This window comes from Lates calcarifer, linkage group LG2, assembly GCF_001640805.2.
Source record: "Lates calcarifer isolate ASB-BC8 linkage group LG2, TLL_Latcal_v3, whole genome shotgun sequence".
Taxonomy (NCBI): domain Eukaryota; kingdom Metazoa; phylum Chordata; class Actinopteri; family Centropomidae; genus Lates; species Lates calcarifer.
Genome location: NC_066834.1, coordinates 29056518 through 29079815, shown reverse-complemented (window position 1 = coordinate 29079815; position 23298 = coordinate 29056518). Strand labels below are relative to the sequence as shown.

General features: G+C 41.4%; 3 protein-coding genes across 3 annotated transcripts; all 3 read right to left on the bottom strand.

Annotated features, from left to right (window-relative positions):
- Nucleotides 1-214: 214 nt before the first annotated feature.
- On the bottom strand, nt 215-10995 carry cog4 (component of oligomeric golgi complex 4). The gene is made up of 19 exons (XM_018667988.2): nt 10639-10995; nt 9372-9454; nt 9116-9230; nt 8730-8904; nt 8214-8407; nt 7647-7752; nt 6919-7076; nt 6694-6752; nt 6479-6603; nt 6269-6387; nt 5504-5670; nt 5215-5380; nt 3459-3521; nt 3233-3346; nt 2271-2363; nt 2107-2190; nt 1905-2006; nt 1463-1591; nt 215-1128 (listed from the first exon to the last, which is right to left on the bottom strand). The coding sequence occupies exons 1-19, from the start codon at nt 10771-10773 to the stop codon at nt 994-996; spliced, it is 2322 nt and encodes a 773-aa protein (XP_018523504.1). The 5' UTR covers nt 10774-10995; the 3' UTR covers nt 215-993.
- Nucleotides 10996-11340: 345 nt separating this feature from the next.
- LOC108877721 (uncharacterized) lies at nt 11341-15085 on the bottom strand. Its single transcript, XM_018667853.2, has 3 exons — nt 14658-15085; nt 13216-13656; nt 11341-12114 (listed from the first exon to the last, which is right to left on the bottom strand). Exons 1-3 carry the CDS (start codon nt 14935-14937, stop codon nt 11792-11794), a joined length of 1044 nt encoding a protein of 347 aa, XP_018523369.1. The 5' UTR covers nt 14938-15085; the 3' UTR covers nt 11341-11791.
- A 629-nt stretch (nt 15086-15714) lies between these two features.
- gfod2 (glucose-fructose oxidoreductase domain containing 2) lies at nt 15715-23203 on the bottom strand. Its single transcript, XM_018668045.2, has 4 exons — nt 23141-23203; nt 22658-22834; nt 20585-20952; nt 15715-19375 (listed from the first exon to the last, which is right to left on the bottom strand). The coding sequence occupies exons 3-4, from the start codon at nt 20838-20840 to the stop codon at nt 18474-18476; spliced, it is 1158 nt and encodes a 385-aa protein (XP_018523561.1). The 5' UTR covers nt 20841-20952; nt 22658-22834; nt 23141-23203; the 3' UTR covers nt 15715-18473.
- Between the last annotated feature and the right edge of the window lie 95 nt (nt 23204-23298).

The following is a 23298-nucleotide window of genomic DNA, read 5'->3' as shown; positions in this document are numbered from 1 at the left end:
GTGGAATGTTTGTGCTGAGCCAATCGAATGTTGTGTTTACATTAAAGCCACACTTTTCCTAACTACCCCTGCGTTTGTGGTCTGAGTCTGATTGCACCAAGTGGGCTGATGGTGAACCGTACGACAGCAGCGCCGTCCTCTTGGCAAAAATTGAAACACACACTGACCTGCTTTAATCTGCACAGAGAATTAAGGTTAGACCAGGAAATTAGGCTGAATATTATGAGAATGGACCACTTTTAATGCTTCATTGCCTGGTGAACACAGCTTTGTATTTAGTGTCAGAAATATGTATAAAAGATTGGGAACAGGTCTTGCATGGCAATAGGACAGCACTTCGTGAAATGTGGCGGATGGCGGGGATCAGGAGCATTGCACAGCAGCTCTCAATTTATTAGGTTAAAAGTGTTCCATCATCATAGACAAGGAGCTATTCATATATTGAATGACTAGGCTGGATCAGCTGTCTGACCTGCTTCTGTCAGTTTAATGGGTATGATGTTCATTACTGCTCTGTTTCAGCGACAGCCGCAGAGCGCTGCTCCTCAGTCCCAGGGTGTCCTCGTTCCTCAGAGCAATTTACAGGTTAAAAGCTTCCAACTCCCAGTGAGATACAATTACACATCTACACTTTTAATTACACATAAGAGAGGATATTCTCATATTTTACAGTTAACTCGTATCAAATAGTTCGCCGCTCCTGCCATGTAACCACCTACCCCGGGCCCATAAAAGCTCAGGAGCTCTGACGCAGACTAAGCAGAGGGTAGTCTGAAAACTCAACTGAAATCTGCTAGAAGAGCAATGAGCACTTTTGTTTCTGACAAAAAAAAAGGAAAAGAAAGAAATCCCCCAGCCATTTGCCCGTGCCCTGCCCACGTCCATTTACAGGAACATGGATTAAACCTGGATTGTGCAGAGCTCTTAAGTGAAATGCATCACAAGGTGGGTACTGCACGGCGGTCACTGATAACCAGCGCGCTCGTTCATGAGTCACAATCTCAGCCTCTTGATATCTTCACTTCTGAAGTCAATGCGCAGAGCCAGAACCTGACGCACCTCTGCTGGGGTGAGCCGCCACGTCAGGGGGCCTGAGTTAGGACCCCAGTAATCCAAGATCTCAGTTACCTGCAATACAAATAGGCATAAGTGAGCCATGTAAACTAGATTCTTAAGACAAGGAAGAAATACTGTGAAAAGTAAGAAGTATTTTACTTATGTTATACTATATTACTTAATTATTACTGATGCCCCATTTTATTGTTGTAGCTGGTAGAGTAATTTTAACAATTTTATATGCTTCTGGATCCAGTATTATATAACAGTGCATTATATTTAAATGTATTATGATAATATGTTTTGTATAGATATGCTTAATCTGTCAGATAAATATAATGCTTAGTTAATATATTAACACATATAATTTGGTTTTATGCTGATGTGTATAAACTATGTAAATTACCCGCTCCAGGTTGAGGATGGTGGCCATTTGTGTGAGTCGAGCAAACTTATCCCTGATGGTCCAGGTGGTCACGGTGGTGAGGTATGCCACAAGAGACCGAAGCTCTTTGTCGAACTGCAGCCCTCCGAGCTGCAACAAAATGACCAACACAGTGTAAAACAACATAAAAGATACATCGTGTATGCAGTGATATATTATTTAAGACTTTATGCTGGACGGAGTATTTAGAGGTTTTCTGTAAAAACAAGCTGCTCAAAATAGGAGATGCTATTGTGGCAAAAAGGAAGCACCCTCTCCCGCAGGCCTTCCTGGACTCATTAATAAATCATTGCTGGAGGCTTTTCATCATGTGTGTGTGTGAGTGATGTGATGTGATGTGATGTGATGTGATGTGATACACAGGGAGCTCGGTGCCATCTTGTGGCTGAGCTCCAGTCCTCACCCTGCTGAATGAGCATTTGAGGACAGTCTTCTCCATCTCAATAGATATCAAGCTGGTCATCAGGCTGGTCAGAGTGTCGTAAATGACAGGAGACAGGGCCGCCTGGTGCGGCAAGAGAACAAAGAAAAGGTTAAACAAAAATAGCAAAGGAGAGCGCGTACATTCGTCAAATACAAAGCGGTGGCTCACATGTGGCAGATACCTTGAACTCTGCCATGAGCTGCTCCAGGTTAACGATGAGTTGCTGCACCCAGGGATCATTAGCTTCATAATCATTAAACTCCTCCTGTGAGGAAGACCAGCAGTTACAGTCACATGTTTTATTGATCTGTGGTTTATTTCTGTGCAGGAGTCTGAGACCATTACCTCCTCTATGTTATGTGAGATGGCCAGGAAGCTGCTGATCCAGGGTTTGACCTGAGGCTTTATGGCTGTTGTGTTCAGCTCAGTCAGACCCTCCTGTGAAACAAAGTGACATCAGTGTATCAAACTGTTACCACTGAGTGGATAGCCAGAGGCTCTCATATATACATGTCTCTGAGTATCCTACTTTTAAAAAATGTAAATAAAATAATTATTTTTACACTTCCTACAAAGTAGAAACACTGTCTTAAAGTGACAATAGACAACTTTATGTTTTAACTCATTGTTATGAAGTAAGTATTGATTGTACAATGTCATGGTTTTATAGATTTTTTAAGGCCCATCAAGATTTGTCCCAGTAGTTCCTATGGCCAGTCTGACTATGGAGAGAGCTACCTACAGTCAGTTGGCATCAATCCTCTAGATCAGAAAGTAATAAAGCCTGCCTACTTATCAATACACCTGGGTGTTTAACTCTGCCTTCATCAGGGTTTTTAGCTCAAATTGGGATTCTTATAGTTGGTTCTTGCTTTTGACAGTAGCCAGGCTGGCAGCGACAGCCATGTTGCTAAAGCTACTGCTAGCAGCCAGAAACAAACAGATGATTCATTGTCTCTTTGATCATCTAAACCTCTATGAGCTTCCTAAAATGAGACTAACAATATTTTCTTTACAACAGTGGCGCCAACATTATTAGTATCAGGTGGGGGATGGCGGTGTTTATGTATTGCCACTTTAAGACAGATATTTTATTCACAGATTTAAACAAAGCTGGACTGTGCTTCTTACTATCCTGTGACTCTCCCAGCAAACAAACGTCAAATAAGTAAAAAAAACTTCCCTAATGCTTTTTAAAACACAACAAATGTTTCCCCATTCTGTAGCACCTACTGTAAGAAAGCAATACATTACTGATTCTACTGTGTGTGTGTGTATGTGTGTGTGTGTGTGTGTGTGTGTCCAACCTGTAAGAGATCCTTGAACTTTGTGGATGTGTTGACTAGGTCAGACAAACAGCTTTCGATCTTGGCTTGGTCACCAGAGCCGCCCCCTTGACTGAACAACTTAGAGCAGTCGTTCTGTGAGGAAATTCCCACAAAAGAGGGTCAATTTCTGAGCAGCGAGGTGAACTATAGATGATGTGATGAATAGAAAAGAGGAGCGTTGGTACAAACAAGATGTGAAACTTACCTCCAGATTCCTCTTTAAAGTCGTGATATTCTCGCTACACACCTCAACATTGTTCAGAGTCACCTGAGACAGAAGGAAAGAAAAGAGTGTGAATAAACTCTTGGAGCCAGTTTGATTTGTTTTAAAGCTGCTCTCTGCCTGAAGCTTTGGGAAAACTGATGTAACTCTTCAATCTCATAATTCATTGCAGTAATTTGTAATTCTCTGCCTGACTGTTATTATCATTAGCAATATTTCAGACTTTTTATAGCAGCAGAGAACTGGTTGTGACACTGAGACTGATGCAACTGACTGACATAGTTTCCCTCTGCTGTGATTTGCAGTAACACACAAATCTTGTCCCATCTCCACAAGTCCCATTTCCACTGGTAATTTAGTTTTACCTCTAAAATATTTATGCCTGCTGCCCTAGAAGCCACACACTCAGTATTAATATCCCATATTAGAGTCCCATATTCAAAAACATGACTAAAATGAGCAGGTACTTCACAACTAAATACCATTTTTTAAAAATTATAATAATATATAATAATAATATGTTATAACGTGCACTGGATTTCCTCCATGAGTTTTAACACTAACTAGCTCTATAATCACAAAAACTACTCTCTGAACTCAGACTCTGTTGTTTGGGTTGTTTGAGGGGTTTCTGTCATCAGCTAAGCTAGTAGAGCAGATGACCAGGTCAGGTCAAAAACACTGAGAGTAAATCCTCACACAGCAGGTGTGTTCACTGTCACAGACTGGTCAGGTCAAAAGTCCTGCTAGGATCAGTGCATGTTTTCATCAAACCATTAGACAGGGTAAAATATAACAACAATATAAAGGTCTCTAAAGACTTACTGAATTCTCACCAGACAAAGGTGTGCGTACTTGACTACGAATCTGAAATCATTTTCTCCTTCCTTCTTTAAAAATAAAATCTGGCTTTTGGCTTCTAAGGTCAAACTAGTCGATATAAACCTGAGTGTGTCTTGATTTCAATTTAACTTTTGACAAATGGGTTAAAAGGTTTTTGAAGTAGTGCCAGAGAGAGTCAGTTTAAAAATTAAAGCACTACTTAAATTAGAGGAGGTCACTCATGCATTTTATTCCTCATTTAGATTACTGCTGCTCTCCTTCAATAGGCAACACACAACACGCAAAAACCTGATAGGCGAGGCAAGGTTCAAAGAAGAATCCATGTTAACACACTTTTACACACTGTCATCAGTTGTCTGTCAAGCTCTCAGTGTACAGACACAGTATATGAGTGATTTCTGCTCTTGGAAACATTCTGTCTGATTTTCCTTTTCAGCGCCACACATATTATTCTGCATCAGATCTCAATGATTACTGCAGATGTGTCAGAATTATAAGAATGTATATGTTATTAATATCTTTTTCAATTAATTAATAACATGTTTTATCTCCTTGACAAAGTTCTCAGTGCTGAAATGATACAACAAAAAAAATGTCAGAGCAACTGAATGACCGTAAAGTTGTTTTTCCACTGCATCATGTCAGGAATAACAGAAACAAAATCATCACTGTTGTATGTCGTTACTACAACATGAAATGCAGCTGACAACCATTCAAACTTTTTTTACCCTAATTGGCAACTTTCAAACCAGAACATGATGCTTTTTGTCCATAAAATTTTGACTTAGTTTTGTTAAAGCTTCATCATTATCACTGACAGATTAGGTTGCACTGTCTAAAAGCAAAGTGGGTATATGTGTGTGTGAATGTGTTTAACTGTCCATGTCCATCTTACCAGAAACGCAGCCTTGGCATGTTCAGCGCTCTCGATGCCCAGTGTGTTGAACTTTCCCTGCTGTAAGCTGCTCTGCATCAGACTGACAGCGCTGCTCACGCCACGCTGGATGTCCTGAAGCGTCGTAGCCGGGAAGCCCTGGCGCACCTTATTGTACAACACCTCCCTGACAGGTGAAGAGAGACAGATGGGGGAGGAGGGGGCAACACATGGGCATGAAACATGGAGGAAAAAAAAAATAATAATAATGTTGAATATGTCAGCAGGACAGTGAGAGAGCGGTGAGCACCTGAAGTCAGACTCCAGCACAGAGTTAGCATGGTTGATCATGGCACACAGGCAGTCTATGCTGGAGCTGGATAAAGCTCTGCTGATGCACTTCTTCACAATGTAGAAACAGTCGTCCACCATGCTGGAGGTCAGCTGACCCTTTTCATATGTATCCATAGCGACAGCCTGGGGAGGAAAATACAATATTATTTGGGCTTTCCTAAACATTTAACACATGGATTTCTTACTTAATAATATCATTTTATATGTTAAATTCTGTTTTTAAGAGGGTCACATGGTTATTTCATCATCTGACTTTATCCACTACATTTTCTTAACTTCACTTAATTTCCCTGAGGGAGTCATCCCAAGGGATCAATAAAGTCTAGTCTAAGCCTTCTCATCTACTTGAAAAACATTCACTTATTTCATAGAACTATATATTTGGATTAAATGAGTACTCCACCAAATTAGTGTTGCAGTTCTTCTACAAAGTCAGATTCACAAACAACAGTTTGTCAGTCAGCACAGCCAGAGATATTAACTTTTTTATTTCATGTATTCTTATTCCTTCTCAAAACCTAGCACCCACAATGCAACTCAACCACCAACTGCTCGGTTTAGTTTTAGGTACGTTGAAGTAGTAGCAAAAAATTTCAAATTCTGTGCCGCACTCTCTGGATCCACTACAAGTTTTACACACCTTTTCTACATAATCTGTTAACAATGGGATTCTCCTTTCAGATTAAATATACAAACAACACTGTATAAACTGGGTATTTACCTTGTTGACAGACTCCCTCATGTAGTATTCTTCCATGGGAATGTAGTAGCCGATCAGCTCCTGCATCGTCCTGCTCAGCAAGCAGTGTTTCAGCAGCTTCTCCACATTCTGCTGATGCTCTGTGTGTTGAAAAAAAAACAGAAAAAATGAGAAATGTTTTCATTCCAAAAAGGCATGCTTGTATAAGTCATCACACTAATGTAAAGCTACCCTGTGTGATGCTCTGAGCATCTCCAACTTCAAAGTCGGCCATCATGCGACGGCGTAAAAAGCGCAGGTAGAGCTCTGCCCGTGCGTTCATCAGGGTCACCTCTGTCAGTACGGGGTCCAGTTCCCTGTTGATGTAAGACAGAGGTATAATCAAAAACACCACAGAGACAAACACAGAGGGGAAGGCAGAATGTTGCTGAGACACACACACATACCTGGGCTCAATCCTCTCCCCTGGTACACTCTTCATCATGCTGCTCTGGACGATCTGAAACTACATGATACATCTGAGGTCACAGTAAGTACAAGTACGCAGTAAAAACAGTTAACTCATGCAGCCCAGGGCCAATTCTCTGCATGTGGACTGAGTTATCCAGATTAGACGGACGGATAGATCAATAGATCACATCTGAGGAGCAGGGCCCAGATGTCATTCAAACCTTGTTGTGGTATCCTCTCTGCTGGATGAACTTGTCGACTATTTTCTGGGCCTGTTTGTCACATTCCTGCTGCAGGTGAGTGATGAGTGTATACAGGTGGCCTGGACCATAATACGTCTCTACTATGGGCTGATGAGTCTCGACTACACGAGCAATGCCTGTAAACACACACACACCAGTACATTAGTGGAGTGTACATCAAATAAAAAGAATAAAAAGTATACAGAGAAAGACAGTGACTGTTGTTGAAGGGAACTGTGATGTTCATGTAGTCAGTACTTGGTCTGATGTGTATACTATAAAGCATATTACTCTTATCTTTCAAGGTTAGCTAGGGAGAGAGTAGAGCCAAGTACACTACTGTACCAAAGCGCAGGTGGAAAGTTTCCTAATAAGAAGGAGCAGCTCAGATAACTGGGGGGTTTCCTAGCAACCGCTGTAGCCATGACTCAGCAATATTTTAGAATTAGACCAATCAGACAACCCTGTGTGTAACTGTAGCTATTAGTAACATTGCATTGCCCTAAGAGGAACATAGAGTAAGAGAGTTAAAAGAAGATGTCCGAAAAGAGATTCTTGTTCTTGTTTATATGTCAGATGAGTATTTTACAGAATAAAAACTGTGTGGTTCAGCATTACATACAAGCCAGAAGTGACTCTTCGATCAAATCTGAAGAAGTGAAGACGAGAGAAGAAAATCCACAAAGGCATCAGGTCTGAGTTCTCACCTTCCAGCAGCAGTGTCAGAGTGTCGGCAAATATCAGCAGCGCTCTTTTCTCACCCAGGTCTCCTCCTGTAGCTAAAAGCAGGTTCTCCTCAGCTTTAGAGGCGAGCTGTGTGAGTGAGGAATACAGACAGAAAAAGGACTGATACTGTCAGAATGGCATACTGTAACCTATGACTATGGTATATCTGACTGAAACACAAAGATAACTGATTTAGTGATCACACAGTGAATGCAATGTCTGGATAAACTGATATTATAAGTTTGAATTTACAAGCAATAAACAGGAGTACACGTAACAGGAAGCTCTTAGAAAGTCAGTATCTCAACCAAGGCCGCACAATTCTCTAAATGTGTTATTTCAATATGAAATGTACAGAAATTTTAAACCTTATTACCTAATTTACCTAACCTAATTTTCAACTGAACTCAATCTATTTTACGTTTTGACAAATAAACAGGACCAAATACACAAAACCTCCTCCCTGGTAACGGGAGAGTAAACCCAGCAACCAGCCTACCAGAAACCTATCCACCACTTGAGCACGTCCCATGGAGTTTACTACTGACCTGACTGCAGAGGTATTGACCGAAGCGGGCGAGGCCCTGCTGGTGGAGGCCCAACAGAGGGAAGATCTTGAAAAACCTTTCCACCTGTGCGAGGTCGACTGCTGCTACAGCTTCGTCGAGCTTCTCAGCGACGATGACTTTCAGTTTCTGCTCTGCCTCCTGCAGCATGACCAGGCTGGCATCCACAGCGCTGCCTGCGCAGAGACATGAAGCACTGGTGTGAAGGAAAAACATGTAAAAGCACAGGAATATATTCACAACAACACTTAACAGTGCAGTGAAAAAAAGTATCAACAACCTCACACTGGGGTTTCAGTGGTCAATAAGAAGTCTGAAAACCAACCAAAATGTTTTTGCTTGGCCCTCACTATCCTTTCCATGGACCACTACATCCCTTTTAAGATCTGACAAATTAAAAGTGAAAATTGCAAAAAAAAAAAATTAAATAAATCTTCACTGCAGTGTAAGAGTGTACAGTGAGCGATGCATTTTGATGGGGAGACAGGGGCTTCATACTTTCTTCTCCCTGCCTGCTCAGCTCAATAACTGACTGGTCCAGAGACAGGTATCGATGGATGTGGGCAGCAGCCTGTTCATAATCTTCGTTACGCAGAGCTGTCTGCACACCGTCTGTGCAAAACTTCAGATCGAGGATGTCATCAGCACGCTGAATCACGTTATACAGCCGAGTCTACAAAAACAAAATAAGACGTGATCCGATACATCATCATTCAGTGTTCAGCTTTTGTTTAAACTGTTTCAGAGTGGTGTAGATCAGTAAAGACAGGCTGACTATTAAAACTGAGTGCATGTTATCACCAGTTATTATTAATCATACAGCCAAGTCAGCTCTCTTCTACTCATAAAAAAGGTAAATAAACTTAATGAGTATGTGTTTTTACCTTTGCCAGGTCCAGCTGTCTGACTTTGCGGCTCACGTTTTCAGCCAGGCTGCAGGTAAACGTGATCATACCTGACAGCTGACTGGCATCTCCTCCAATCAGCTGTAGGTTGGGCCTTGAGAGCAAAGAGACAGAGAGAGAGAGAGACAGAGAGTGACAACACAACACAGATTGTTTTGTAAAGATTGATGTTTTAAGTCCAATCAGAGATGATCATCAGTGTTTTTTTTAAGTACTCTAATCTGTACAACTGTACCCCATCCTCTGCAGGGCCAGCATTTTAGTGTGAATGGTCCCCTCCTGCCCCACCAGTCTGTCCAGCTCAGCTTCCACTTCCTTCTGTAGTGAACAGACAACAAAACATATGATGAGTTTCCATCTTTTAACAACTTCCAAAAAATAACATGAATTATTGGTTAGAGTAAGGGTAAGAGCTGAAGGATCTAGGCTGTATAGATCTGTGCTGAGCTGTAAAATAGGAGCACTCATTTCAGTCACTTGAGATGGAGGATACACTTTAGTATTTCTGTTAATGCATTTCTAGGTGGTGGAGGAAGAATTCAGATTCTTTACTCATCATAAAAGTACTAATACCACACTATAAAATACTCCATTACAAGTATAATTCAATTCAAGTTTATTTATATAGCGCCAAATCACAACAAAAGTCATCTCAAGGCACTTTTCATATGACATGGAATCTGCATTATGCTATGTTCTCCTGTCACTATTTTCTACCCAATTACCCAGAGCCCAAAGTGACACCTTCATAACACTGGTTTTATTCAGTTTCTAGCTTTGACATTTTTTCAAACAATTCATTAAAATTATCAAAAGGAAAAGCAGTATATCCTCACATTTGAGAAACTGGAACAACACAATCTATTCTTAACATCTCTACATCTACTAATTGGATAGATTCATATTTAGTAATGCCTGATATTTTTCAAGATCCTAATGAGTCTTTTATGTCAATGCCTTAACGTGTAAAGTAACTGATAACTGAAGCTATATATCATATCATATATCATATAGATATGATATATAATATATATCATACATTTCCCTCTGTAACGTAGCTAGGTATAAAGCGGCATGAAATGGATATATTCCCACTGTTTGGGTGTGGGCTGTTTGTTTTGTTGTCATATTGTACATTCCCTTAATAAAGTTAAAAAAAAGCACTTACTCATAAAACGGAGAAATGTATGAGCTACATCCTGCAGCCTGTTCAGCACGTCAGTGTATTTAACAGGTGTTGCGGGGTGTTTTCTACTCAGACAATTTGGTGCCACTCCGGTCTTCCGCATTGTCTGGCAAACAGTAAACGGTAACTAACCCTAACTTACTAAGACAAGTCGTTGGTTTGGTTGCCGTATGTTCATTAGGATATAATTTGTTACAGTGGAGTTGTTTCTCTGAGCTGTGTTTTGAGTCCGCAGCAGCAGAGATCCGGGTGTTTACGTGGGGGAAGGCAGCGACCGCCTGTACACGTCAAACAAACCACCGTTTTTTTTACGAACCTCCTCCGCGCAGAGTTGCTGGTAAACTCTCTCCAGGTCCTCCAGCTCCGTCAGGCCCGAGATGGTCTCCATACTGACAGAGGACATGGAGCCTGAGTCGCATCTTTTCGCTGCCACGGCTCCGGGGTCTGCCATCTTCCGCCACAGTAACACGTCAGGACGACCGAGTTATGGAGCTATCAGTAATCCCTGCGTTTAGCCTGTCAGGCAGCGCGTTTTCCGCGTAAGGATGCGGGTTACAGAGAGTACACGCTACGCCCTCGCCATGTATCCTCAAGCATGACCGCAACATTATCCTTAACCATCGATGACACAAACCCATATGTTATAATTGGGGGATAGCTGAGGCCACATAAAAGCACTCCCTGAGAAGCTAAATTCTGGGAGTCAGTCTTTGAGTAATACGCATGCGCTGTACGTTTTTGTTTTCAAAAGACCATTAAAGCAAGACAACCTTGTTTCAGTGCCTGTTTGGACACCTGACTACTTTGCACTATGTACTGCACATATCCAGTATCCAGTTAAAGAGCACACAGCTGCATATCTGTCTTGCATTTTTTTGTAAGTGAGCTTTTTAATCCCTTTATCAATTTTAAAATCTCTGGAACATCAAACATTTAACCCCATTACCTGCAGTATTCATGTTTAAATGATCCCTCCCAGCACTATCGCCTTCCTTTTTTAAACAAAAAAGTCAAGTAATGAAATTAGTGACAACTTCTTTTATTTTGGTAGAATAACAGGATAACAGTGAATGACTGATGGTCTAGTATTTTTATTGGACAAGCCATCGACAGTATTTTGTCCAACTAACCTGATTCTGTACTGTAGACTTGAAGAGTTTGAAGGAACACATATATTTTTATAGCCAGTATATAAAACTGAAAACCTCTTGTTGTGGCTTTGAGTGAATACAGGCTGGGAGAGGTTTGTCCTGGATTAAACATTCAATATATTTGATGCCACAGTGATGTCAGGACATCAGCTGCGACAGAAACAAAATCAACTGTTCACTGACTTTTTGCAAAATACATTTGGGTAAGAGAGGATCTCACATTTTTATATCATCACGTTTTAAATAGTCCCAAGGCATTTATAGGAAAAACATCACAGCCCTGTTGTCATGTTGTAACATGGTCAGGAGTCAGGAGGATTACTGTCCTCTGGAAAACAAGAGCAGCTCTTCTCTTTCCTGCTGAAGCTCTTCCCATTTCTTCTTTAGCTCTGCCTTTTCCTTCTCCAGCTCTTCTCTCTGTCTGCTTAATTCTTTGGCTTCTTCCTGCTGTGCTCTCCTCAGCAACTCAATCCTCTCCCTCTCTGCAGCTGCCTCTCTGGCGTCCGTTGCTCGCAGCTTCTCGAGCAGCTCCCTCTGATGCTCCAGAGCCCGAGCCTCCTCCTTCTGCGTCCTCCTCAGAGCTTCAATCAGCTCCTGCTCTCGCCTCAACACTCGCCTTTCTCCTTCGTATGCTCTTGAACCTTTCAGTGCAGGAGAGCGAAAGTCACGTTTAGTCACATCACAACCTTGGATACAGTAAAACTACAACATGCAAAAATAAATCTGTTTTGAATCTTGACATTAATTTATTAGGAACACCACACAAATACAGGCCAGGGCCTCCCTTTGCTCAGCCTCAATTCTCCTCTGAGTAAACTAGAGACTGTTGTGTGTGAAAATGCCAGGAGACCAGCAGTGTCACAAATACTTAAACCAGCCCGTCTGGCACTAACAGTGCCATGGTCGAAGTCACTGAGATCACATTTCCCCCCCATTCTGCTGAAGCTCCTGACCTGTATCTGTGTGATTTTATAAACTGCACAGCTGTCACATGATTGGCTGTTTGGATGACTGCATGAATAAGCAGGTGCACAGGTGTTCCTTAGATGATTATGGTTGCTGAGATACCAAATTGCTTTCCTAAAATTAATGAGAAAATCAATACAAGCACTTGAGCGGAAGAGTACACAAGTAGTTAAATGAATTTCAAACAGGGTGAAGATTTTACCTCATTAACTTATTTTCCAGTTGTATTACAAAGCAAAGTTATAGACAGAAACATAGATAACCTCTTTCAACTCTGTAATGTTGAAACAATACCTATGATGATGCAAACAAATATTTCAAACTAGATGTTCATTTGGTAAAACCACGACAGGGCAGGTAACCTCCATGCTTTTTAGTGCATTTCACTCACTCTCATTCATCTGAGCTTAGAAAACATTGTACATTTCTGAAACAGTGGGTTTTGCAGAAATATGTTTATATTTCTTAACAAGTATCAAAGATAATGTTCTTTCTGCTGCTGAAACTCAGGCATTGTATGAGCACCACTAGTATAGGTGTATTAAAAATAACGCCAAGCTCAGAAATGACTGAAAATAACATCAAACCAATCCAACACTGTCCGTCGACTCACTGTATGGAAAGTTGTGTTTTCATCGGTGGTGTTTTAACAGTGATGTGAATTATAAAGTATGAATTATGTGACTACTACTACTACTAGAGATTCATTGTTCAGGAGGATGCCTTTGAAAAGAATTACTCACAGACTCAAACAGCAGTGAGCTATAAAAACATACCTGAGAACTGTCTCTGCTCTGTAGACCCAGCAGCCTCTGGTGCTGTCGATGTGTCACCGTTATCATTTGAGCTGTGTGACGAGGAGGAGGGGGGTGGCTTAAACCTGTTGGCCACTAACGTAGAAAACACATCCGGGTGTCTCTTTGACATGTGCCGATGCAAGTTGCTGGTGCTGCCGCCTTCGAAGCACTGTAACTTCTTCATGCAAATGAGGCACCGAGCAGCATCCAGACTGTCCAAACGCTCATAGTGCCTCCATATCAAGCTCCGTTTGTTCCGGCTGTGTCTTACAGGGCGGTCATCACTCGCCTCTCTATGTGCTGTTTGTTCTGCTGGACCTCCTTGTGCAGCTTCCAGGATGGCATTAAAATCACAAGCAATATCAGATTCATTCATGGCAGCAGGGGCGTCAGAGTCTCCATCCTCCAGTGACAAATCCACTACATAAGAGGAAAACAAGGTTGCAATTAGGGCTGCACATAACAATTCATTATTGATTAATATGTTGAAAAGCAGCAAAGCCTCAGATCTGAGAAGCAAACACCTGGCATTTTGCTTGGTACATGACTGCAACATTTAATCTATAGCCAAAGTCCTTGGTGGTTAATTTTCTGTTGCTCAATTACTTGGTTTAAAAACTAGTTATTCAGCACTGCTGTGTTAACCTGCTGTTTTACTGGATTCATATTATCTAAGATGTGACAGAAAGATGACAGTCAGTGTGAGCCAAAGCATTTTGACTGCAGCCCTTGGACGGACACTCACATTTTAATCTGTTCTTGGTCTATGTAGGAGACGGTTGAGTGTAGAGACAACGCAGCTTTGCCTCTCTTCATTAACACTCAGGCTGAAGTGGGTTTAAAAGGAATTTTTCACAGAGGACATTTTTACATAAAAAGGTGCAAATAATAACATCAGTGGTGTCAGTGAAGTTAACTGTCTGCTGTGAAGGAAGCCTCCTGCAGAAGACAACCCTGTCGCCAAATCATCAAAAACATTACACCATCAAGTCTATAATCAGTGTCCATGCAGCAGCTGCAGATTTTACTCTGAAGTTACACTCCAGGCTGAATTACTTACCTGTTTATTCTGTATTCAGAACACAACTGTTTGTGTTTGCAGAGATATGACACTATTATACCATGGCAATAACATGCAGGGAAGTGTGTCTAATAATAATGTTCAGGGCTGCAATTAACGTTTATTATCATTAACAAGTGATCTACTGGTTAATGTCTCGATTAATGGCTTGGTGCCTCAAATGTATTCACTTTACACTGATATAAACTCCAAATCCATACATTTAAGAAGCTAGAACCAAAATCTGTTTGGCATTTTTACAAGAGAAATGATTAATCAACTAATGGTTACAGCTGCAGCTACCTCCTCTGCCTCAGTGCTCCGGTGAATCACCCACAGTGGATTTATTGGTTAACCGTACCGGGGCAGAACTCCTGGCTGTCCGTGTCCACCTCCTGGTGACCGTTTGTAGGGACAGTTTCAGGCGCCCTTCCTTTACATTTCTTGGCGACCTCTTTGGGGTGTTTGACACGCAGGTGTCTGAGCATGGCTGTGGTGCTGCCCTGAACCTGTCGGGACTGGTATCCCCTGCAGAGCAGACACTGCACCGACTCCGAGTTCACGGTTTTAAAAAAGCCCCAAACCATACTCCTCTTACGGGTCATCTCTCTGGCTGGCCCCGGACTGTCAACACACAACATTAGCGAGTCACTGTGGTTCAAACCACGTCCTGCTAACACTCAGCTTTGTAGCTACAGGTGTAATGAAGGGGCTTCCCGGCGTTTTCTAAATAAGTCGTTTTCATTAATGATAACAGTACTATTGCTGCACTAGCAGAGTTATGTTTACTTCCGGTAACGTCATATCCGGGCTATTGGGCGTCTTTTTTTTCACCTTCTATTTATTTTTATTTCTTTGTTTCCACTTATTTACCCTAACTGAATGTATAAATATACATGAAATTCAATCTCAACATTTAACATATCGTTTGTCGGTGATTTACATGTATGAATGTGAAACTTCATCATTATAAGATTAGTGACGTATGAGTGTTTTCATTTTTTTTCTGTTTCTGTTTAGACAGCATACACTCAATTGTCAGTATATTAGGAACACCTACCTAAAACTAATGCAGTCTAATAAAACAATTCTGCAACAAATCCTACCTTCATGAGGGTTATAATGTTCAGTTTTTATTAAAACTGTGCTAGAGGTGTTTTGGAGGCTGTAGTCTGGTGCTGTTAAACTGCATTGTGCTATATAATTTTCTGTAATTTAACTTGCCTTCATTGATATAAATGGAATGGACAAAATAATAGCTCAGTCTAAAACACCAGCACAGGTGTCCTGTGCAGAATACTTGATCTACAAAATACTGGTTTATGTTAAAAATGTAAAAATAGTGTGTTATTGCTGTTTGTTTGTTTTTTTTTCTCTACAGAATGAACAAACCAATATCTGACCAAAGACACACTGGATGAAGACAACTGTATTTATTAAAGGAAATATCTGTCAGGCAGATGAACAGTACAGTTTCCCGACTTAAATGCAACACAGTGTACTCAAAAAGCCATGTTGTCAATTAAAACAACACTAAAGCTAAACGAGATAAATATTACAGCTTTAAACAGAAATTCACAGGCTGAAAACACAAACACTGAACAGGATGAATGAGGGAAAACTTTCTCCACACCAAGACATAAATAAATACCAAAAGTCTTCCTTATACAGACAAATGTTAAATTCATTTTTGCAGTGAGCTGGCTGGTACAAGCATGACACTGCATATTAAATAGGTGACATTTCATCAGTTATCAGTGCAAAAAAACAAAACAAAAACAACTGTTGATGAGACAGTGAAAAGATTGCTGGAATGCATTTTAATAGTGGTGGATTATGGAGCGTCCCGCAGACAAATGTGTTAAAGACACGTAATGTAAACTTGATATTTATAAAGCACTGTTGGGATAGCGTGAGGTAAGCGTGTAACGTGTATGTGTCCTTATTAGCAGATGCTGCGTGGGTCTGAGAGGGGGGCAGACACTGCATCTGCCTTCTATATTACGTGAGATGTTCAGCAGAACTGAGATGCAGTGAGCAACTAGAACAACTGCAAATTGTTTAACACTTCCGGTCTCTCTGTCTGAACTCACATTTCTACTCTTGTGCATGTCAAATCCAGTGGTTCTACTCAATGAAAAAATCAGGAAGGTTTCAGGATGACTGGTGGGTGGGGGGTTAGGTGGTGGCCCCAACTTCTGGATCTTAACATCTATAATAACTTTAAATGCATAGATTGCATCAAACTAAATCTTGTAAAAAAAAAAAAAAAAAAAAACACATAAAATTACTTCAATGGTTAAGACATGTAAACAAAAGTTTTACACACATTTTAAACTCAGGCTGTCTATTTAAAACAGTTCAACAATAAAAGGTCACTTTCTAGGATGAGCCTGTCTCTGCTAATGTAAAGAAATTTAATGTATTACTCCGCCCATAATCTGTCCGCTGTGGAAGCTTAACAGACGACTGTTGAAAGTTGGTAGTTTCCTCCTTCACAGTCAGTTTCAGTGGTTCAGTAGCCGACCATCAGTGACAAGTTTTCACAGGCACCAGTCCTATAAATCCCTCTGAGGCATAATCCACTTCCCCACTGCCCTTACATATGTTCTGTTTGTTCCACACAGTCAACATCTACCCAACATATTACTGAAAACACAGAATCCATTATTTATTTGGGAATAGTATAATTTCATTAAATTATAGATGGAAATAGTGAGATGATGCAGGTGTGGTATAAAGAATTTAGATGATACCAGAAAAACTGAAGTCCACTGTAATGGACACAAAATCCAGCTGCTCTGTCTGTGAAGCAGGAAACTACAACTTCTAACAGCCTCTTTTCTAACGTATAGGGTGAGTGATACTCAAAAGATCAATTTAAAACGAAGTACCACTTTAAGAAATGGGCATTTTGAGGGGCAAATCAAACTTATTATTCTCTTCTCTATATAGCTTATTTTAGGGTATCTTATGTAAGCAATGGCAGGTAATAACATAAAAACCTATTAGCCCCTCTAGCAAGCTTTTCAACAATCTAAATTTATGCTTATTAATACACATTAAAAAGACAAACTCTGCACAGCTCCATTATTCTTGTTCTGAGTTTTACAGAGGTTGAACTGGAGAATCATTTGAATGCTGACAGAGTCACCACACTGCTGCCAGTGAAAAGTGTTTTGTTAGTCAAATCATCCTCATGCTTTGATATTCACATTCATGTCTGAAGTAAACACTTCAGTTCAGAACAAGGTGCAACTGGTGTTGGATACATTAACACCAGAATATTTATAAATGTGTAAATGTTATGTACAATTCAAATGAAATCTCAGTTGGACTGTAAACCTGCAGTAAGATTTTAACCTCACACAGCTTGGACAAACTCTTTGTTAGTGACTGGTCATGACCCAAAACTGAGCACAGGGCTGTTAGAAGCAAGTCATGTGTATATATGCTTGTGCACCAATTCTCAGGATTGACAGCACTGCTGGCTCTTTCACAGAGCATGGTAACCTCCAACTCTTGTAATCACTTCAGCTCCACTAACTTTCCTTTAAAAAAATTCTGCTGTACTTGAGGAAGATCTGTATTTTTGTCCAACTGCAAGGATAAGGTACAAGGATAAGGAATTTGCTTTCTACATTAATGTACACACTGAAACTGCCTGAAGTGAAAAGAAAGGCTACGGTCAGACATTCACTTGTTTTTTTTTTTTTTGAAGGCCTAAGCAGTTTTGCTCTCACCCAATATTTGACATAGGTGTGGTGTCTTACTGACAGTTGATGCATATCAGCCTCATTTAGCAGGTAACTTTGCAGTCATGATTCCATGACCTAAAGCTTCAGCGACAATAAGGACTGTGTCTACTTTTTGGCATGGTAGATTTTGGCACACTTAATCTAAATATGGAGCTTTTGTAATATTTTCTGGTGAGAATCAGAATAATGGAGCTGTGGATGACAATTTAGTGTCCAAACCCAAAAAAAAAAACCAACTGTGAGGGAACAAACATCCACTACACAGTTACATCCTCTCAACCAAAATATTCTGCTCAAAATGTGAAAATGCAAAGTAGTCATGTGTGATGTAAACTGCCAAAGCAGCAGGGTTAAAGGAGCAACATTCAGAGCCCAGTTTTGTCAGACATGTAGTAGTTGCACTGGGTAAATAAATATAACTAGTTCTTATTTCTCTGCAGAGCCTCACACAGGTTGTGGTTCGGATCTGGCTCCTGACTCATGATCTCAACACACTCCCATTCTCCGCTGCAGCTGGACCGTTTCACCGCCTCGACCACCGTCTGCACGTACAGACCATCCTCAAACGTTGGTGCCATGGCAACAGGTCCCCGTGCCCACGACCTGCGCTCCTCGTGAGCCTGAAAAGACTGTCTCAGTGCCTTAACCATGGAGCTCAGCCCCTGCAGGTGGGGCAGGGGCATCTCTTTCACCTCTGGTCCCACCCACCCACTGTCGCTTAGCAACAGCTCCTCGCCTTTACTCCCGTTGCGTTGACCATACAGTTCTGTCCCCCTGGCTACCAGCCTCCCAGTGGATCCAACTACCATAACCTCGTGCACAAATGACCCCGGCATGTTGAAGTTCAGGGTCACGGTGCAACACACGCCACTGGAGCTCGACCTGGTTCCTCCCATCAACATTTGAAAGAAACAAAAATCGTCGCTGGTGACACGGCGGATGCCTCGGATCAAACCGTTTTGTTGCACAAAAGTCCGCAGCAAGCCGTGCACGCGATGTGCTCGAGCACCAGTCAGGTAACTTAAGAGGTCGATGATGGCGGAACCAACGGTGTGCAGACCGCCTCCTCCCATCAGCTCCTCACAGGTCCAACCGTACGACTGGTCCAGGAGGCTTGGACCGTAAACTCGGACATCGCACACCTGTATATCTCCAACATATCCCTCTACCAGCAGCTGGCGCATCGCAACAAAAGCTGGCAGGAAGCGCAGGGTATTACCCATGATGCTGAGCAGCTGGGGGTAGTATCTGGCTGCAGTCACCATCTTGAATGAATCCACAGCAGTTGCAGCTTTCTCACACACTACATTCTTACCTATACCTGTAGAGAGAGAAGGAAAGAGAAGGAGATACTCTCATATTTAATACTATTTAATGTACTTTGTACTCTCTTTGATTTATATCTTAATTATATTTAATATATGTTAATGTTCCTCTTTGCTTTTATTTCTGTAAAGCACAGTAAACTGCCCCTGTGTACGAAATGTGCTATGTGAATTACCTTGCTGTTGCTATGGCTACAATTTTAAATTTCAGTACTGCAATCTCCCACATATAACCCTTTCATGATTTCTGGTTGTTAAACAACTGATTTTCTGTTGTCTGATTGGCTGTTGTATTGAACTGCACTTGTTTTAGCTTGATATACCTTTAAAATGGCAACAAAGTGTAAACTAACTGGGTTTCAAAGTTATAGTATATTAAACATGAATTGAAGGTGTGGTGTGTCTCAGTGCTTGGGCACCCTGTGGAGCTGATGTCTTCGATGGCACTGCAGTCCAGTTACTTGGGGTTGGTAATTAATAAACAAAAAAATCAACCTTTTCCTGTAACCACATGCGATAGTGCAGAGGGTGTGTGTAGTTTTAATATATGGAAGTCGGCAGCCTTTAGTGCCCCTTGGAAATCAGTAGCCTGGATAATTCCTTTGGTGGGGACACACTCAGGAAGTTGAAACTAAAACAGGAAGCTGAAGTCAACGCTCAGGAATTCCATCAGATACAGTTAACTTTACAGATCTACTCTCCTCTGATATGACAGCATGTTGATGCTGAACAGACAGAGATGTGGGGAATTTCACATTTTTGTCCATAAGTTTTGCTTTGGTTTGTTTTCCCCCCTCAGATGACTACATTCCCTGTCGGCATGGTTATGATCACCATTAATCACATCATCTCAAGGATAAACCCTGGGAAATATGCTACAGAAGAATGCAGTCATATTCAGTATATGCATCTTTGGGTGAGTACTGCCATCACAGTCAAAAAATTCAAATCCGCTCCAGATCTGATCTGCCACGCCCAGCTGGGTCAGGTCATCATTCACATGAACTCCCAGAAATTCTGAATCCTGTTTTGTGAAAGATGTAGTTTTTCAATGAAATCCGTCAGTATTTTCTCTTTTTTGGCAGTGTTGTGTAAAAAGTGCAAGTTACATACTTATGTGCCCATTGTTTTGGACAGGGCAGCCTGGCATAAAGACAAAAAGTTAACATTTCAATGAAAGTGTATGTGTATTTGCGGCTTCTTACCCAGTGCTTTGACAGCAATCTGCCTTGTCATCGAGGGTGGAATATAGATGCAAACAAGGTCAACATCTTGGTGCAGCAGGACGTCATCAGATCGGCTTGTGTGAAATGGGATGCTTAGCTCTTTTGCCAAACAGCACGCTTCCTCTTCGCTTCGCCCCCAGAGTGCATGAACCTCAAAGCCTTCAGCTTTCAACAGCGGGACCAGCACCCGGGCAGTGCTCCCCGTGCCAAACACACCGACTCCTGGCAGTGACATGGCAGAGCCACTCACTGTGACCTTACGTGTGAACCATGGCCAGCCTCATCGACATTCCAAGAGCCTATGATCCACTTGTCTGTTGAGGCCTTTACTGTTGTCTGGAGTTTACCTGTAAAAATAAATGACCAGACTATTAAAGCTGGGCGACACTGACAAAAAGTTTTAATTCAGTGGTGTAACAATATTCTGGGTTACAACTGCTGCTGCTGCTGTAGAATATGTTTGGAAATGACTTCAGAAAATCACTTAACTCTTTCTTATTGTAAAGTAGGATTTACCAAGACAACAAATGATTAAATCTATATAACATTCTGATGATAACCAAAATCACAGGCGGTAACTTGTCTCATGGCACAGGACCTGTATTATCGATTTATCTCCCAGCTCTAGTGACTGTACCAACATACAGGGCAAACATGTCTGAGGGTGGTTCAGACCAGTTTTTCTTATCAGCAGTCTCTGACAGCCACTTGCATTGTGTCCTGCTACATAGCTAACATGCCATTCCTCAGATGTTCCACACCCACTGAAAGTAAACGTCATCTTTACCTCTGTAGCAAGTGTAATTCGTGTCTGTGCATGTATGACCTCATCCAGGTTAAATGCTAATGCTTAACAGTTTATCTATTAAACAACATTCATTCTTGACTCAGTTGTACTCGTTAACAGGAGCACCTGCCCACAATAGAGCTTCAGTAACTTTTTCGACATCAACTTATCAGCAACTAATTTAATAATCACATAATTTTTGTAATTTTTGATTATTTGAAGATTTGCTCTTCCTAGCCTCTGAAATATAATGATTTGAAGCTGTTGTGTGTCATTCATGACAGTAAACAGAATATCTTTGGGCTTTGTACAGTTAGAGAACAGTCAGAGAAAACAAGACATTAAGATGTCACTTTGGTCTGTAGAACATCTGTATTTCCCACTGTTTTCTGGCACTAAATCTAATCAGCAGATTACTCAATAATTAAAGTAGTCAATAGTTTCAGCCCTGCACTGTTTTATTTCTTTTTTAAGAGATCCTTGTAGCTGAGAGCTGCAGTGAAACTGGAGTATGAGCAGCCCTCTCTTGGCTGAGCTCTAAATACAATAATGACAATATTATGAACATGTATTTATGTGAGGAGGTGAGGTTAACGCTAGAGTAGCAGCTGACAGGAGCTGACTGTCTGCCTCACTTGTCTCCCTGAAGCCATGACTGTATAACACCATAGTGATGAAGGAGTGTATTTGTGCCTGTGCACCTGCAGTGCCTATGTATCCAGGGCTCAAACAAACATACATTTACCAGGCTGGCAGGAGATGAAGCATCTCTCTCTCTCTCTCTCTCTCTCTCTCTCTCTCTCTCTCTCTCTCTCTCTCTCTCTCTCTCTCACACACACACACACACACACACAGAAAGTAACCTAGCCATCCTGTGCTGTGCTGCTGTCGGCTGGTCATATAACAAAGCCACGCCACACTAGTCTGTCGCTGTCGAGATCAATATTAACTGGGCATTAACGATATATTTTCTTAAGATACCACAGACCTGAAGAAGGTGGCCACTAATTCATCTAACATAGGCGTGTGCGGGTTATGTGCTCCAGATAGACACATAAGCTAGCTCCACTCAGCTGCTCGACACTGAGGTTATTGATAACGTTAGCTAGCACGTTCAGCTAGCCGGCCAGACAGCCGCAAAGCCAGTCAGAAACTAGCGACAAACGTACATACTTCACAAAGTTAATATCTAAAGTTAATGTATCTGACGGTGTCTCGAAGCACACAACGACGACTCGTAGGGAAATGTAATGATATCTACTTACTGTGTTGACCAGGACATCAACAGCGGTGGTGGGTTGTTAAGCCGGGCGCTGCCCAGTTGCTAATGGTAACTTCAGCAGCAACGACAGGACTGTGGGCAGTCGGAGATACTACAGGAGGCTGGAGATGGGTCACCAGCGGAGGATTCAGGAAGAGACACATAGGCGTCACTGGCTAGACTAAAAAACAAATATGGCCTGTAAACACCAAAACAATCGTAAAGTTGTTCCTGTGAAAGGTGTCATTTAAGAGATAACAGGTATATCACCAGAAAGTAATATATATAACTTTATAAAGCGAGAGATAAGAGATACTGGTGGACCCTGGGCCAGAGCCTGTATGTAAAGGGATTTTTAATATTTCTTGTCATAGAGCTCCGTCAGAGGACACAAACTGATGCAAAACGATTCCAAAGATAGATAAAGAACCACAAAGAAACTCAAAACAGAGCCGCTAAACGATTATAAAAACACACAAAACAGTACCGCATTTAGTGTCCTTTCCAAACTGGGGGTCCAATACACAAGGGTTGGGGGCGTTTTACTTCTCTCCGCCCAGGACCCTATCTTCTCATAATCCATGAATGTAGGTGTGTCTGTGGAGCAGGGGTAATCTTATATCAGGTGTTTCCATGATTCACCAC

Coding starts and splice junctions, on each gene's coding strand:
- cog4 (XM_018667988.2), bottom strand. CDS start 10,773: ATGGCAGACCCCGGAGCCGTGGCAGCGAAAAGATGCGACTCAGGCTCC. Junction 6,753..6,918: donor AGAGAGGATACCACAACAAG/GTTTGAATGACA, acceptor TGTATCATGTAG/TTTCAGATCGTCCAGAGCAG. Junction 3,347..3,458: donor CTTTAAAGAGGAATCTGGAG/GTAAGTTTCACA, acceptor ATTTCCTCACAG/AACGACTGCTCTAAGTTGTT.
- LOC108877721 (XM_018667853.2), bottom strand. CDS start 14,937: ATGTTGTGTGTTGACAGTCCGGGGCCAGCCAGAGAGATGACCCGTAAG. Junction 13,657..14,657: donor CAGCCAGGAGTTCTGCCCCG/GTACGGTTAACC, acceptor CCTCTTATGTAG/TGGATTTGTCACTGGAGGAT. Junction 12,115..13,215: donor AGAGCAGAGACAGTTCTCAG/GTATGTTTTTAT, acceptor CTGCACTGAAAG/GTTCAAGAGCATACGAAGGA.
- gfod2 (XM_018668045.2), bottom strand. CDS start 20,840: ATGTCACTGCCAGGAGTCGGTGTGTTTGGCACGGGGAGCACTGCCCGG. Junction 19,376..20,584: donor GATTGCTGTCAAAGCACTGG/GTAAGAAGCCGC, acceptor CTCTCTCTACAG/GTATAGGTAAGAATGTAGTG.